Raw genomic sequence first — 17,048 nt, forward strand, 5'->3', positions numbered from 1 at the left:
TAGACAGTGGTCCGATCACAGTTCAACTCATGATTCCGCCAGGGGGATGACAGCTTTAGCAAAGTTCTTTTGTGATGTCATACTAAGAAGCACATATGCACGCACCCTGGCATTACTGCAGACTGCGTGATGCGTAGAGAAGACAACAAAGGCAACGTTACCTAGCAACACTTACGCGCGTTACTCTTGATGACAGCTCAACTTCGGCAATCTTTGTATCAATGCTAACGGTGATCGGCACCATCATTTAACAGCGCCCTCTACACTACCGGGACTATGCGCCTTTAATAGATTATCTGACCATTAATCCAAGAAAGTCATTTTCACCAAAATTTCAGATACGAGGTCTTGTCACCCCAGCGACGAAGGTCATTTGTGACAGTCCCTATACAAATCCAATTTCCACCTGAGTTGTGTTTTGAGATTTTTAAGTCAGTTGTCATTTGTGTAGGGTTGGTAATTACTGAAATACAATTTTGTATACTATGTCATCAGTTTTCACTACTGTTTTATTTGCATTGACAACTTAAAATGGTTTATATGGGGATTATGTTAAAAAAAAAACACCTCCGTACAGATTTGAATAATTTTCCACATTTGGGTGTTTGATGTGCTATACATAAGTGTCAGACTAACGTTGTCTTCTGGAAGCTGGGGAAGGGGGAGGGGGTTGCCAAAAAAAAAAAGATGTTTCATAAAGATGGTAGCTTTTAGTAACAGATTATGTGTTCAATTCCTGCTGGAAATTATCAGTGTTGAAATATTCTATTCGAATCATTCTATTTGAATGCTCTTGAAGTCTTTTGATCAATAATTTGTGATTATTAGGAGCCAGAATTAGCAGTTCTATGACAATAATGTAAGTGCTACTGGCTGCATGAAGAGTTTCCTGTGGCACGGAGCTGTCATTCTTGCATCAGTTATTCCTGCTAGTTGTTTGTTTGACTTCCCTAGAAAACACCCATAGTTTTTAGGAATGAGATGTCCCATCTCTAATTCTTTGTAGGTGATTTCATGATGTAATAACATATAATCTCCTTCAACGCCTGCGTGGGTGTTCTTGGGTCTTGTACCGAATAAGTTAATTCTAATATTTGGTTTTAGAATACCATGTTAAAACCTCTGTCTTCATGTACACGGATGAGAGGCAGTTTCAAGTTCACAAGAGAGGGAACAGAGGAGAAGACTTATTTCTTCCATCACATATACATACCTTAATCATTCAAACACTTTTTAATCTATTAGTGGCCTCATTAAAGGTCCTGTTTACCTTTGGGAGCAGTGATTTAACAAATGTTCAAGATATCACTTTTGATGCATACGTGTAGGTCATCAGTTGTATCGCAAAACATCCTACTATATGAAATTTTTGCAATAAAGCCTAATATATAAGGAGATATCACCATTAACAGTTTATTCTGGAAACATTTTTATTATAACTACTGTTCACAATTTGTATATTTAACAATGCTGAACATTGATTATACTGGTAACAATTTTTATATTGGTTGTTTCTATCCCTAACTCACATTTTAGAACTATTTTGAAGCACTAATGCTGGGTTTTTGTTTCATTATTATCTGCAAATGGTAAATTATGCCTTTAAGATAGATTTGCAGCAATGACATAACCTGGGTTTGTTATGAAGTTACTCGCTATGGGCAGATGACCAAACTCGTGCTTTGATCATTATGTAACTATCGTGCAATTACTGTGTCTCGCAGGTAAAAAAAAAAAAGAAGAAAAAAAAATCCCTTCTCACGTGTGACTCAGCAGTCAATTAATAGCCGTGACTAGTGCTACCGTACACTATCATACAGAGGTTGACCCATTTTCACCAGCGGGCATGGTTAAGGTCTCAACAGGAAAAAAATACTTAGACAGTCCTGTACTCCCACTCCCACCCCACCCCCCCCCCCCCCCCCCCCCCCCGCCAAAAAATGATTATTATCTGTGTGAGGAAAAGACTGCTGGGGTGCCCAATATTCAGACACGTCTTTTTATCACGTTTGCTGAGATGGTTCAAGAAAAGTCGGGACCAAATTTTGTCCTCTTTGTGGAAAGGTTGCTAAAAATCCGGTTGCCATGTTAATGTTGACTTCCTGTCTGGTCTACTCGACTGGCAATAATGGCCATCTGACACTATACTGGCCCTTCACACCATGGTTGTGACACTTCCAGATTATCTTCCTTTTTTATTTTATTTGCCAGCTGTTTCTGGACTTCTGTCCAGCAGACAACATCTAGGGTGACATTGACAGCAAGTTGTGCAAGACGTATGCAATGATGGCATCTGAGAACGGCTCATGCGTCTCCTCACTGCAAGAATATATGTCAATATACATGTATGTGGAAGGTACTTTCAACTTGCATAGCTAGCATGGTGCCTCAAAATTACGGGATGAGGGCATTGTAATCCGTGAGGCCGGATCTTCCGCTTTGAGCTGTTCGCGTCGTCGAATCACAATTCCGTCACAGTGTCCTTGCTGCGAACAGATGTAGCGTATTGTTGTCTGTTTTATATGTGAGCGTCTGTCGAGGATGTCATGTCCTTATGTGCCATCGCTGATTAGCCCATACACACACTTTATCAGCTGGTATATATATGTACGATTCCCTGGTTCGTACTCACCAGCGCTAGTTAGTGGGTCACATTTTGTCTGTGAGCCACACGACTGTGTACAGTACACATCAGCTGTTCTTATGACGTTATACAAATGTACCTAAAGTTTGTTTCCTCAGGGACGGGTACAGCAACTTTTGCAATATTTTCTGAATATGATGCTGTATTATTTACAAATATTTCAAAATATTTCCATCGCAATATTTCCGCCAAGCAATTTTGCCTGTGATCCTCTCCGCTTTTTTGAATCATGGTACAACAATAAAAGTTCAAGGCAAGTCCATACACCATTCCTTGTCAACGAATGTTGACACACATATCATTTCGCACACACGTACACACCACACATTAAACACTCACTCAACACACACATTGCTCATACCACACACACCACTCATGCATCACACATACACACACACGCACACACGCAACATGTCAGGGCTGCCAACACTGGAAACTAGTTGAGAGTGAGACTCCCATAGGCCAATGCTATAATTTAGGAGTCAAAATGAGTGAGATCAATAGAAATGCATGCAAATGAAATAAAGTTTTAGAGTGAGAAAGGACCAAAATGTGTGAGTCTCACGCTCAATGCGTGAGAGTTGGTAGCCCTGACATGTACACCACACACCGCACACTACATGTCACGCAAACCACACATGTACAAATACATTGATATGGGATGACAAATGGCAGAGACAATAATATTCACTGGTATCTTTCTCTGCATTTTTTCTCCGACTGTGTAATTGTGTTTCTCACACGTTTGGTGAGTGAATGTACCCTCTTTAAAGCTAGAACATTGTTGTCAGAATTAAGGGCTTTCAAAATTCATCTTCTGCCGTTTGGAATTTGCTTGCAAAGGTTCTACCAAGAAATTTTACATGGCTAACACAATTTGCCAGGATGATGAGTTGTGTTAGAGTATTCATTTTTTAGATCAAAAGTGCAAAATAAGTTTGATCGTAGTTCACAATTTTTATTCCAGAATAGCCCTCCCCATTCAGCATTGTTGGACTGTAGAATATTGCGTGATATAGATATTGCCCTTGCAATCACATTTTCTTACAGGCTGCGTGCAATTCACGATTTGTCAATTATCAACAATCGATTATAGAAATTATGTAGCAATCACAATCGGGTAATCTCTGAGATTGCGGACTTCTAGCGAACCTTTTCAGCTAATATTTCACATTTTTGTGATTACCCAACTGAAATTGTGTTATTACAATTATGTACAGTGTTACATGTATTTCACACATTTCTTATGCAGACGTGTACATTTAAGAGCAATAATTGACAGTTCTGCAGGCATAAGAGAACTATGATTTTGCTTTAATAATTTCACAGCTGGAAATACAATTTACTCTCTTTAAACCCATTAATTGATACCCAGAAACCACATATCTGTGATTTGATGTTTATCATTTATTGTAATTTTAATTTTTGCTACCATTTCATTTTTCGTATGAGTCCTATTTTTGGTCTTATTTTATTGTTTATGTTGGTTACAGAATTTTATCAAAAATATTGCTAAGAATTTTTAATCTAACAACATATTTTTGAAGAATAACATTAATGTGTCTGTCTTGAATTGTCAAATTTTAAAATTTTAATTATGATTTTGTGCATATTTGATAAATGAAGGCAGTTCTACTTAATTTTCTTCAGTGTGGGACAGCAGTTAGTAAAATTAATTGTTGCCAATTTGATGAGGGCAAAGTAATGATTTCTGCAGCACAATAGCCCAGGACTTGCGAGGTTGAATGACAAATATTTTGTATACATGTTTTAATAATGAGTTTCAGCCAAAATGCTGCAATTTAAATCCATTCTCTAGGTTGATGATCACTATGAAAATGTTCACAGTACTAACGTCCCCCGCAGTCCTCTACCTAGAAAGCAACCACACAATGTGGTTGGGAAATGGGTCATGACATGACAGGCTTCAGCCTTCCTGTTAGCCTGTGTGTATCTTTGTTGGGACCTTCCCATGACATTTAAAGGAGGCTTTCCCTATAAGGAGAGAGAAGGTGTGATTTAATCCAGTCAAGGCCAAAACTTATAAGAATATCAAGCAAAACACAGACAATTATTGAGATGGGCAGAACTGTTGCCAATGATTCCACGGACACTGTTTACATGTGGACTGATGAGAAGCACTGTGTATTTTCTTTGATATTTACTTTTAACATCTCAAACATTACTTGTAATATTTTTGTCAAGAGATTACTTTTCCATAAAAGGTAATATACAATTCATTCTTTTAATGCAACTGCTAAGCCATTTTTTTTTTTAATTGAGACAGTTGTTTTGATAGCACATAGCAGGTAATCTTTTTAGTTGATTGCCATTGGTACACAAGTTGTAACAAGTTTTGATATCTCTGTCAAATTTCACTGGGATATCCCCACAACTGTATCTTTTCCATTCGTACCTTCACAATTTAAATATATCTTTCTTCCTTAGGATTAATCTTTTTGATAAATGTACTTGTTTTGTATCACTTGTTGTAGAACTCTATAGTTGTAGGTGAATTGCTGGTGGTTTAGGGTAATGAACATCCTGTTCGGGATGTGGAGAGGAAAATTTGCCCCGAAGTCATCCTGTTTCAAAGAAAAAAAGATTGATAAAAAGCATGGAACTTGGTTGGGACTCCCCCTCTGTCAGCAGCTTCCTTCGGCGTATGATGTATTATGTATGAGGAAATCAGTGCTCTGTTGGTATAGAGCTAAAGTTATGGTTGTGTTAAGCTGTTTAATAGGTAATCAAAACTGTAGTCAATGGAAAGGTGGTCAGGTATGGAGTGACTTGGCCTTGTGATGACTGTTTATTACTGTCACAACGGAAAAAGACTGTCATTGGTTTTTTTTCCCCCATGAGCCCACAAACATTCTCAGTAAGACTGATTTCATGATGATTGCAAAAACAACTAATCGGCAAATGTTTAAATGTATCTGTATAATATACAGCAGAACTATGACAATGAAAAACAATTGATGAAACTGCATTTAAAGTTTGCAGATAGGCCGAAGTTCTGGCTGCTTCTAGGCTTGATGTAATGGTAATTTGTTAATTTGGACTATTTTTCATTAAGAAAGGATTACACACTGCACAAAGTGAAGGAAAAGTTACTTATTACATATGACAAATGCATGTTTGAATATCAATCATGGGGGAAAATTTGTAAATGCTTTTTTCATGCTTTCAACATTAACCATCTTTACCATCAGTCCATTAATTAGTTCTCAGGTACCATAAACCTTTTGATATGATTATCATTTTTTCTCTCTCTTTCCTCTAATTTCCACATTATTTGCAAGTGAACTAATTATTTGCAAGTGAACTAATTCAAGAGCTCTCATCAATTCATTTGTGCTCAGTAGTTCTATTTTTATTAAACCATTATCATTTACTTGTTCTGTGTGCAGTGGGTTTACATTCTGTGAGCTTTAGCAACTTATTTTTTAAATTTGTGAGTTAGGGTTTATGTTGTAAGGAGTGTGATGAAATTTTGGGTCATACCATTGATATTACATATCTTAGATATTTTGGCCTTCGGATTTGACATTTGATACTTTATGTTACCTTGCTAGCTTTCTCATAGATCTGTATCATTCTGTGGCAGCCATTTTTATTCAAGAGCAACTTTTAAAAAAAAATATCAAAGTACAGTCATGGAAAGTTTGATTTTTGAAAGTACCTTGTCTAGATTAGTGAATAGTGGGAGCATGCTTTGGACTTGTTCAAGATGGGCTAATATTTTGTAGGAAAAATGATTCTCAACCAAGGTAACACTAGGTAAGGCATAGTTTGCGATATGATCTTTCTTCCTTGTTTTCACACAAAGACAAAGGGGGAAGAACTGTCAAGGAAAGATTGAGTGTGAAAGATTACAGAATTACATTTCAAAGTTTGATACCTCTAGTAACTTAACAGATATAGTTCCAATATGAGGTGATCTCCAAATATTTTGCCACGAGTATCTATATCAAAGGCTGAGTGATATTCATGAGATGATGGATAGAAACAGCCTTCTTTGGGCTAAAACAACAGATATCTCAGATGTTTTTCCCCAGACCCCCTGATGTTGGCAAGATTCACCCCCACCCCTTTTATTCAAGGCCAGTCGATGGCGCAGACCAAGCCATTACAGAAGGGGGAAGCTGAAGAGGAAAGGCCTTTATTAGACGCAACCCTTGCCATCCACGTCATAGTTCCTAGACACCTTCCTCCCGGGCTAACCCATAATCTTAGCAACTCTCCCCCCATCATTCCAGCTCCTCTCTTCTTGTTCAAGAATTGGCGCCCACGCATGCTCCTGTGGATCTGGCTGATTTTGTAACACGCTCATCTCTTTAAGTGTGTAAAATCGTGTGTCTGTGTGTGTGTGTGTGTGTGTGTGTGTGTGTTTGTGTGTTGGGGTAAGTTTGTGAATCGCACACGCACAAGGGGGGGGGGTAGACAACAAAGTGTGACTCGTACGTTAACAGATCTCCCCCAGTGCTACACACCCTGACTTGTCCTATTCGTATCTCTTCCAAGCACAACGTGCCCCTGCGCTAGAACTGAAGGGATATTTTCGGCTGAGACGGCAAAAGGAACAGCAATGTACCATAACGGCTTTTGCATGTACAGGGCAATTACTATCGCCAGGATGTTGCACGTTGTGCCGTAAATGTAGCCACATAACCCAATTGCCGACCGTGGCAAACTCCCATGTAATTTACTGTCTGTCCGAGGCGTGCAGACTTTGCCTTTTAAGGCCGATCGCTGAAAGGTTGTCCCCGCTCTCACCCGTACGTGCAGTGACCGGGTACGTCTCCATGCTTACTGTGGATGAGACATGACAATTGTGTCCTCTTTTATCATCTCCCCTCTCAGGAATTACAAAAGGAAAAATTCGACTCCCTGACCCGGTCATCTATGGGTAGAGACGACAGAGCCAGGTAAGTTTTTGATCATCAAATTCATTATTTTACGTCAATTTTTCGGTATTCTGTTGCATCAAAAGACTCGTCCTTGTTTCCTGAGTCTTTCCTTCTTTCTACTCTGTGAATTGATACCATAATTGTTTGTATCTTGTAAAGCAATCATCCACAACTATAGTATCGTCCTGCTCATATATATTACTGTATCAAAGTTGATTCACGTAGCAAGAAGTTATGAGCAAACGGAGTGCTGTGGACAATGTTTAGAGTATTTCTGGAAATTGCAGGAAATGTTTGATATGTTTCATCATGGTGAGTCACAATGAGTGTTCTGAGAGGTCAGATTGTAGAATGGGTTTGCCTCAATTATACCTTAAAGGGTGATGGTTTTATTCATCGCCATTTACTTGTAGTTTTTAACAATTTCTGTGCACTCTGCACTGCACATGCAGATGCCAACAACATGGTTTGTTGTGCAAAAGTTGCCTGGCAGGCCAGGCGACGCGTGCATACTCTTGTGTTTACGGTAATGCATTTCCTGTTGGTGGGGTACGGGCTGGAAATGGCTCTTTGCGCCCCGTTGGCCGTCCACGACAGGCAATCTTATCAATCAATCTCTGCTAGTCTTGACGGGCCCTGGAGTCCTGTAAGACGTCAGTGCCCGGCAGGAACTGTGGCAGGGACGTTGGGGTTTCCAAGGGAAGCCATCAAAGTCAAAACGAAGACACTAACTTCAGCAGAGCCAGACGGCGCATGGTTGAACTTTATGAATATATGCCTCAAGAGAAGAATAAAGGAGATAGTATGAAATTTTGAGCTCTTACCTTCAGAGAGCCTTGAATTGTGATTAACTTTTTGTACCACCTGATGTTCAAAGTTTATTCTTGAATTCATTACTGTTTTGAATTTTTGGATTGATTACTTTAAGTCCCATGTGTCACCATAGTTTCCATTAGAATGAAACCCATAGCAAAGTCAACTTCTTTTCTTTTTTTATTTAAGTTTCAGTTCGAATCTATTCAAGTTATTTTCATTTTATGAATACAATACTTTGCTGACAACCTGCAATCTGAATGTTAGGCCTATGCAATAATATTTCAATCCTTATGTCAGTTAGACAGTATATTATGGGGTATGAGTTTTCTTCAATTTGTCTCCCTCTGTACTTGCTTTCATTTAGTAATTCAATTATATTCTGAAAAAGAAAATAAATAAATGAAGGAATGGACACTTAATGTATGGAAAATGGTTGGAAACTGTGCATCCCTTCAAGTCTTGCCTTGTATTTTCTTCAAATGTAGCTTGTCAAATCCTTTGACAAACTTGTATATCATTTGTTTATCATAATCTTTCCATATACTTGTGTTTGCCAGGTATGGGCTACTCCAAGATAATGATAATTATAATAGAACTAATGATAATGATAATGATAGCAATAACAACAACAACAACAATAATAATAATAATAATAATGATAACAGTGGCTACTTGTACAGCGCACAGGTCCACCTTTCGGTGCTCATGGTGCTTCAAAAAAACGAAAAGATAGATTACATGTTCAGACAACGTGATGCAGTGGTCACACTATGCTTAATAAAAGGGTACAGTTCAGTTTTTTTACGTACCTTTGATACTCATTCCTCATCATGTAGGGTGCTCAGTTCATGTTTTTGGATGTTCATCTGTCCATCCCATATCCTGATATAATTATTGGAATGGCTGAAAAAACAAACAAACATTCAATAGATTATCATCATACTTGGTCTCTATGGCCTGAATTCACGAAGGTGGTACAAATGAAACCATGGCTTAAACCAAGAAATTGGTCATTTCGTCGACAAAATGACCGTTTCGTTAACGAAATCATCATTTCGTGGACGAAATGTTCATTTAGCTACAAAATGTTGTCATTTCGTTACAAAATAATAATTTCATCGACGAAACAATTGATTTCGTAACGAAATATTCCATGCGACACTTGGCGCTCCATGGTTTTTGTCCATGGTTTAAACCATGGTTTCATTTGTACCACCTTCGTGAATTCGGGGCTATGTGTTGATCAAATTTTTCTAGACTATCAAATCAAGTATTGGAAGAAGTGACAGCAGATACAATATGTGACCCTGCACCTCAAAACAAACAAAAAGTCGCCAGACATGAATCTTTAGTTAAGACCATATTCTGAAAGAGCAGACTTTAAGCTTTAAAATGATGTATAACTCAAATCAGATGGACTCTCCTAACCTATCTAAATATTGGAAAGAAAGCACAAACTCAGGAAAAGTTTGAACTGAGAAAGAGGCTCTGAAGTGTAGTGTCTACTCAAGCGCTTAATCTTTACCAAACCGTGCTGGCTGTGCGATGAATGGGACAAAAAACAGGAAGTAAACCACCAGAGTAACAACAATGAAGAGATTATCAAATTAAACTGAAATTAAGCATGCCACATAAACACATTCTGTCCATAATTAATGCCAACTTTAAAAGCAGTAGCACTATCCGTTCAAAAGTTATTAGAGTTGAAAGTGAAGAGTGTGGACAAGGTTTTTCAGAAATGAAAAAGGGATTCTAAAGACACACCTAATCACACTATTCTACCAAATATGTTTGAGATAAACTGCTAAAAAAACACACTTTCCTGCCCGTTTTATGATACCAAATTTTAGCATAATGTAAAAAAGAAGACCCGCTCTTTCAGAAAATATGAAAAAGTCAAGTTCGACTAGGTTGACCCATTTCACTTATTTTCAGTCCTCACGCAAAATCAGTGTGTGCGACTTTATGTTCGTTTTGAGGTGCATGGTCACATATGATAAATTCAACAAGAAGAAACAATAAGACTAGACATAACAAGATGAGACAAATGAGAGTATGAAAAAAGAGTAAATTGCATCAGTGCTGTAAATGTGGGGTTTACAAGAAGCAAATAATTGCAAAAGCACTCAGAGAGTGCCAAGCCTCTACCAAGCAGCTCATTTCCACCCATATTGTGATGTCCCCACAATGAAGAATCTTTCAAAAATTCAAAATAATTCCTGGATCTAGACAGTGATCCTGATCACTACGAAAATTCAGTCATCTCTTTCTTGTGTCGTTATCAACTTTTCCTGAAAATTTCATCCAAATCCACTTTTTGAGCTATTTTGCAAACAAGAAGACAAACAAAAACCATCACTGTCAAAAACATAACCTCCTTGGAAGAGGATATGAAAGTTTGTGGACCAAATTTGTCGATTGGAGGGGAGGGGGAAAAAAAATCTATATATACATCTTTACTAGTTACAATAATCATTTGCCGAGGATGATACAAGAACTGTTGAGATGTGATGTAAAGAAAGGCAATTTCAACGCTTTTTGAGAGCATCATCAAATTTGTTCCAAAATGTTTGGTTATCATTCTTTTTAAATCTATGTTTTGTGGCATAATCATTTATTGTGCAAAGTCAAATACAGTTCTTGATATTTTAAGATTTTACTTAAAGGGATTTTAAGGCAAGAATTTTGGGTTTATGGACCTCTATGTTTGTGAGGAAGTTTGATTTATTTGATGTTAGATAGCAGTTTAACAGAAGTGATTGTAACTTTGGGATTGCAAGCAAACCTATCACTCATCAAGGATAGACATGAGAGAGAAGACAGCTCGTGTGTTTCTGGCTGATTGCTCGTCTTTTGCCCTCGACTTCCCATTGTTCGCCGTTAGCACCGGGGAAAACAATGGAGAATGTGTTATTTATCGTGTCATCCTTGTGTGCCTGTGTGCCCTGAGTCAAAGTGCTGTCGTAGTTTCGGTACTATTTGAAAGTGCCATAGGCATGCATGCATGTGTGTTAGCACTGCATTTAGCAGTGGTGAAATGCTGCCTTACAACCTGTTAGTGTGTAAATGTTTGTCAAAATACCAACAACATATAAATTTGAAGAGTGTGGTAATCATGATGGTGACATAAAAAAATGCTGCAAATAATAATAATGATGATAGTAGTAGTAGAAATAGGAACTGCAATTCTGATGATAATGTTGACATAATGGGAGTACAGTAGTAATAATGCTTACGATGATAATAGTGATATCTCGATATCTCGATATCTCAAGTGTGCACATTTGAAAAGCAAGACACTCTTGTTGTGCAGTTATTGAAATATATTTCTTAAACAGAAAACTAGCAAATAACCCGGACAAGCATGTCAAAAGTTATGTCTGGTAAATACAAAAAAATAGGGCTAAATTGCAAGGATGATATGAACCTGGCAACCGAACACACACATATACACACACATATGCACACACACGCACACACACGCACATAAATACACACACACACACACACATATATATACACACACACACACACATATATATATACACACACACACACACACTGAAGGGTGCCTATGGCTGGTTTAGAAAGTAGCAGCTTCATTTGTTTCTATGATCTCACGATAATCAGCATGATATTATACAAAGTGTTACCCTAACTTTATTGGTTTCTTTTATGTTCTGTGAGAAGCGCCTGTAAAAAGAGACTTGGTAATTAACACTCAGACAAGTAGAAGTCTTAAAGGGATGGTACAGTATTGGTGGAGATGAGAATTGGGCTTTTAACTTTCTGCGAGATACCAAGAAAACACTTATGAAATAGTACAGAGCATACCATTTTAAGAGGAATTCAAAGTTTACTTGATGAAAATCAGGTTTGGAATAACTGAAACATCCAAAAACAAAGTAAAACAAAGCGATCGTGATAAATTGTGGGTCCCACAATTTATTAGAATTGCTCTGTTTTGGATATCTCAGCTATTCCAAAACCAATTTTCATCAAATAAACATTGAATTCCTCGTGGAATTACATGTTCTTTCATATTTCATAAGAGGTTTCTCATTATCTCACCAAAAAATGATAGAAACCTGAAATTAGGTCTCAACCAAAACTATACGATCCCTTTAAATGTTCCTCTGGGTTCTGTGAAATGAAAAGTTTTAATCCTGTGATCATGCATAGTTCACATCCAAAATATGTACAAGATGAAAGAGAGATTTACATACATTTTAAAAAGTGTACACTGATTTGATTAGAATTTTTGTGGAGTGCCAGACTAATGTAAACTCATTGAGACTTGGGTACATTCCCTTTTATATACTTTTTTTGAATATTGCAAGTGATCATAATTTGCATCCATGCTCTGGATATTGGAAAACTCAACAGTCACTTACTCCTCAGACTCAGATGATTTGTCAATATCAAACAGGGGCAAGTCAGGGGTTCATCGCACACAGCGGCTTGTCACAAAACAGCTGACTACATTGCACAGGCTGATGTGTCCGTCTTCGCTGGAAGCACCGAGCGTTCGTAAAGCAGTCATCACAAGGAAGTCACATGGTCGCATGCCAGACAAACTCTACATGCAGGAACGACTTTTTTCTCTGGCTATGATCGTCACATCTACCCCTTTAAAACTAATATTATGTTTATGTGGACTCATTCATAGTGAGCAGGATTTGTATGCTCAGTATTCATCAACATCCCTTCACATTATATTTTGTCGCCAAAAAATCAAGTGAGTTGGTATAGATTTTGCTCTTCTAAAATTGGTGAAATGGTAAAATTATCACCATTATGAATTCACTTTTGAGGTAAACTTTACTATGAGGTAAAATTATGCCCTGTAATATGGCACAATTCCTTTAACCATGACCATTCACTCTGTCCTGTTGATAATAGAAGAGTTGTTATTCTCTTGAATGGGTGATGTTCATTATATATTCTGAAGGATTTTTGTTTTAAATTAAAAGGTGAAATAAGGTTCATCATTCCAAAATACACAAATTCTGTATACTTTATGTTCACCAATCCAGAATTGAAAAAAAGAAATGTTTGTAAATCCCAGCATTTAAAGCATTATCAATAGGCTCATTATTCCGAAAATTAAATAAGGTTTATTATTCCAAAGGCCCATTTACCTGAAAATGAAATTAGTTATTAGTTATTAGAAATTAATTATTCTGAAGATTCATTAGTCCGAATTAAAAACAAAGTTTGTTATTCCAAAAATGAAATAAAGTTCATTATTCCCAAAATGAAGAGAGGGTGGGTACTTTTAAATGAACTTTGGAATTACAAACCTTATTTCATTTTTGGATACTGAACTTGGTAATAATGAACCTTTTTTCATATTTGTTTTCAGATGTATAGACCCTTGGAATAAACAGACCTTATTTAATTTTTGGTTTAACAAACCTTTGGAATAACTAACTTTGTTTCATTTCCAGAATTAGGAACCTTTTGAATAATGAACCTTCGGAATAACAAACCTCACTTCATTTTTGGAATTACAAACCTTCCAAATAGGGAACCTTTGGAAGAACCAACTGTAACCCTCTTCAACATGTAAAGACTGTCAAGAGGAAGCTTTCACTATGTACTGCATAACTCCAGAAATTTTTGCATGCATGAAACTTTTGCAAATTTCATGAGGAGCCAAGATTCACAAAAATGATATGCCTGCAAAAGCTTTTGTCTAGACAATGCATTGCAATTCATGAAAGTTCATGCTTTGAATGTTTCTGGTTTTACAGTACTTAAAGGGATGGTAGGCCTACAGTATTGGTGGAGATGAGAACTGGGCTTTTAAATTTTTGCGAGATACCAAGAAAACACTTATGAAATAGTACAGAGCATACCATTTTAAGAGGAATTCAAAGTTTATTTGATGAAAATCGGGTTTGGAATGACTGAAACATCCCCAAACAAAGTAAAACAAAGCGATCGTAATAAAGTGTGGGTCCCACACTTTATTAGAATCGTTCTGTTTTAGATATCTCTGCCATTTTAAAGCCAAATTTCATCAAATAAACTTTGAATTCCTCATGGAATTACATGCTCTTTCATATTTCATAAGAGGTTTCTCATTATCTCACCAAAAATGTTAGAAACCTTAAATTAGGTCTCAACCAAAACTATACGATCCCTTTAAGATATTATATTGTTGTTGTATACAGTGCCTTCATGTGTCAGCTTGGCACAGTACCTCATTGTAATAGGAGCATGTTCATATTGGATACATAACATATACAATTGAACAACATACAGTAATGTGTGATATCAATTGTTTTGTGCAGTCAGAACACCAATTTTCTTTCAGTTTCATTCATTGTTGGTTGCGCTATAGTATGTAGTGAGGCTTATATTTCCATATCCTTGCATAAAGTACTGGTGTGAGATATCTAGGAAATTGTCAGACTTCTAACATACCGTATTATGTGAAACTTTTATTTTGATGCTTGTTATTAACAATGTGTGTCTACTTAAAAAACCCCAAACATATGAATTTTTTGGAGATGAAATAATCAATACGCTGTAGGGTAACTAAATGTTGAATGATATGGACCATTTGCTGTAGTGGTATTGTAGCAGCAAACAGAAGTAAGGCCTATTGGAGTGTTAGAATGTCATGCATTATGCTTCATTTCTTAAATAATTTTGTAGTGGATACTGTACTCTAAAACTATATATTAAGCTTGAGAGGTGTATGTATTACATTCATAGGAAGCCTTTAAATTCCGAAGCTATCAAGCTAAAACAATCACCCCATCATGTGGACCCTACACTATCAAAGAAAAAACAGAAAGGAGAAATGTATGCATTGAGAGCCACCAGGGGGATGTTTCTTTGTTTGTTTTTGTTTAATCCACACTAAAACACTTAAGTTTGGATGTGAGTATGGTACATATGCGTGTCATGCAGAGTTTACAGTTAACAGTTTTAGGACAATATGGCCCGGGAAAGGTGAAATCGTGCCAGATATGTTCAAGCATATAGGAAGCAGTGCTTAGTAGCTCTTTTTAAGACAGAAAAGTTTGTAAATCAAGTTTAGATCAAACCACCCTTGTACAATTGCATAGTTAAAGGGATGGTACAGTATTGGTGGAGCTGAGGATTTGGCTTTTAACATAGGTTTGCAAGATATACCAAGAAACCACTTATGAAATGGTACAGAGCATGCCATTCTATTAAGAGGAATTCAAAGTTTATTTGATGAAAATCGGTTTTGGAATGGCTGAGACATCCAAAAACAAAGTATAAAACAAAGCAATCGTAATGAAATGTGGGTCTCACATTTTATTAGTATTGCTCTGTTTTGGGTATCTCAGCCATTTCATAACCAATTTTCATCAAATATTGAATTCCTCTTGGAATTACGTGCTCTTTAATATTTTGTAAGAGGTTTCTCATTATCTCACCCAAAAATGTTAAAAAACCTGAAGTTAGTCTCAACCAAAACTGTACGAGCCCTTTAAAATAGCGAATGTTGTTTTCAATTCATAGGCAGCCAAAGTGGTAGATATTTGGGTTATGTAACCCTCTCTGTTAGGCAAGGTAATTTAAATAATTGAGGTATAATTGAGAGGTTGAGGAGCTTTTTGTCATGTTGCCAGATCAGGTTGAAAGCACACATTCAGGTTATGGGGTGTAATATTGATAAGCACTTCAAAGTGAGAAGGCATATACGGTCTGTACTATTTGCAACATGTAAAACATCATCTACAACTGATTGTTGTCAAAATCGCACAAATTGGAATGTGCTGTAAACTTTAATTGAGATAAATTGTCTCATATGGCCTGTTACAGTTTCCTGCCTGGATTTCACCAAGGAATAAATGCAGCAAATTATAAATGTGGAATGAAACCCCAATATATGGTTTCGTTTGTAGCTCCATGGTTGGATGCATCACTACTTGTATTAATAGAACACGGCAGTGAAGTTTTAGGAAAATTGGCCTATAGATCTGTTCAGAAGCTATCATGCATTTTGAAAAATTCCATTTTTCATGAAAAGTACATGTTGTTCTTTCTACTTGTTACTGATATATGTCTAGGGTAATATTGGACCCCCAACTTCTGAAAGAGGCATTTAGAAAACCAAGCGCTCTTTCAATACACTTGAAAAATGCAAAATTTATTGAATTTTGTTCATACTTTCTTTATATCATTGTCAGACTGTGACACCATGAATTGTAATGTTTTATCTACCAGTGGCAGTACATACCAAAACTTAACAAATTCATAACTTTTATACAGATTGTTTGGTTTTCCTTAAAGGGCCATTCCAGACGACTTTCATAATTTCACATCATGTGGTACATAAATCAACAGCTCCATGTATAAATTTTTGGAATTTATTACGGTTCTTAAGCAGAGAAACAATACTTTGAAAAACCTTTAAACAAATTACACTGAACAAGGATGATGATATTGGAGGCTCACATATTCAGAAATGTAGCAGTGTAATTCCATTACAAAACCGGTTGCTTGCGAGTTCACTTGTGTATAATCTATGCATGCCTTCTTCTTTTGTTCTGCTTCCTTGAGCCCCAACTCAGGCATTCTTACGGTGACCCTGCCATGTCATCATCCTTGTTCATTGCAATTTGTTATAAATTTCGAAAATATTCTTGTTCTTCATCCCAATTATCATGAATTCAGAAACTCTGTTTCAA

General features: G+C 36.8%; 1 protein-coding gene across 1 annotated transcript in view; it reads left to right on the forward strand.

Annotated features, from left to right (window-relative positions):
* Positions 1–17,048, forward strand: part of LOC139739914 (uncharacterized) — a 189,102-nt gene that overhangs the window by 74,854 nt on the left and 97,200 nt on the right. Inside the window, exon 3 of the mRNA XM_071650514.1 lies at positions 7,508–7,572. Within this exon, the coding sequence (XP_071506615.1) occupies positions 7,508–7,572 (65 nt within the window). The remainder of the gene's footprint in view (positions 1–7,507; positions 7,573–17,048) is intronic.

Source organism: Diadema antillarum, unplaced genomic scaffold (genome assembly GCF_040938485.1).
Source record: "Diadema antillarum isolate AM-2024a unplaced genomic scaffold, OU_Dant_1.0 seq00000821_RagTag, whole genome shotgun sequence".
NCBI lineage: Eukaryota > Metazoa > Echinodermata > Echinoidea > Diadematoida > Diadematidae > Diadema > Diadema antillarum.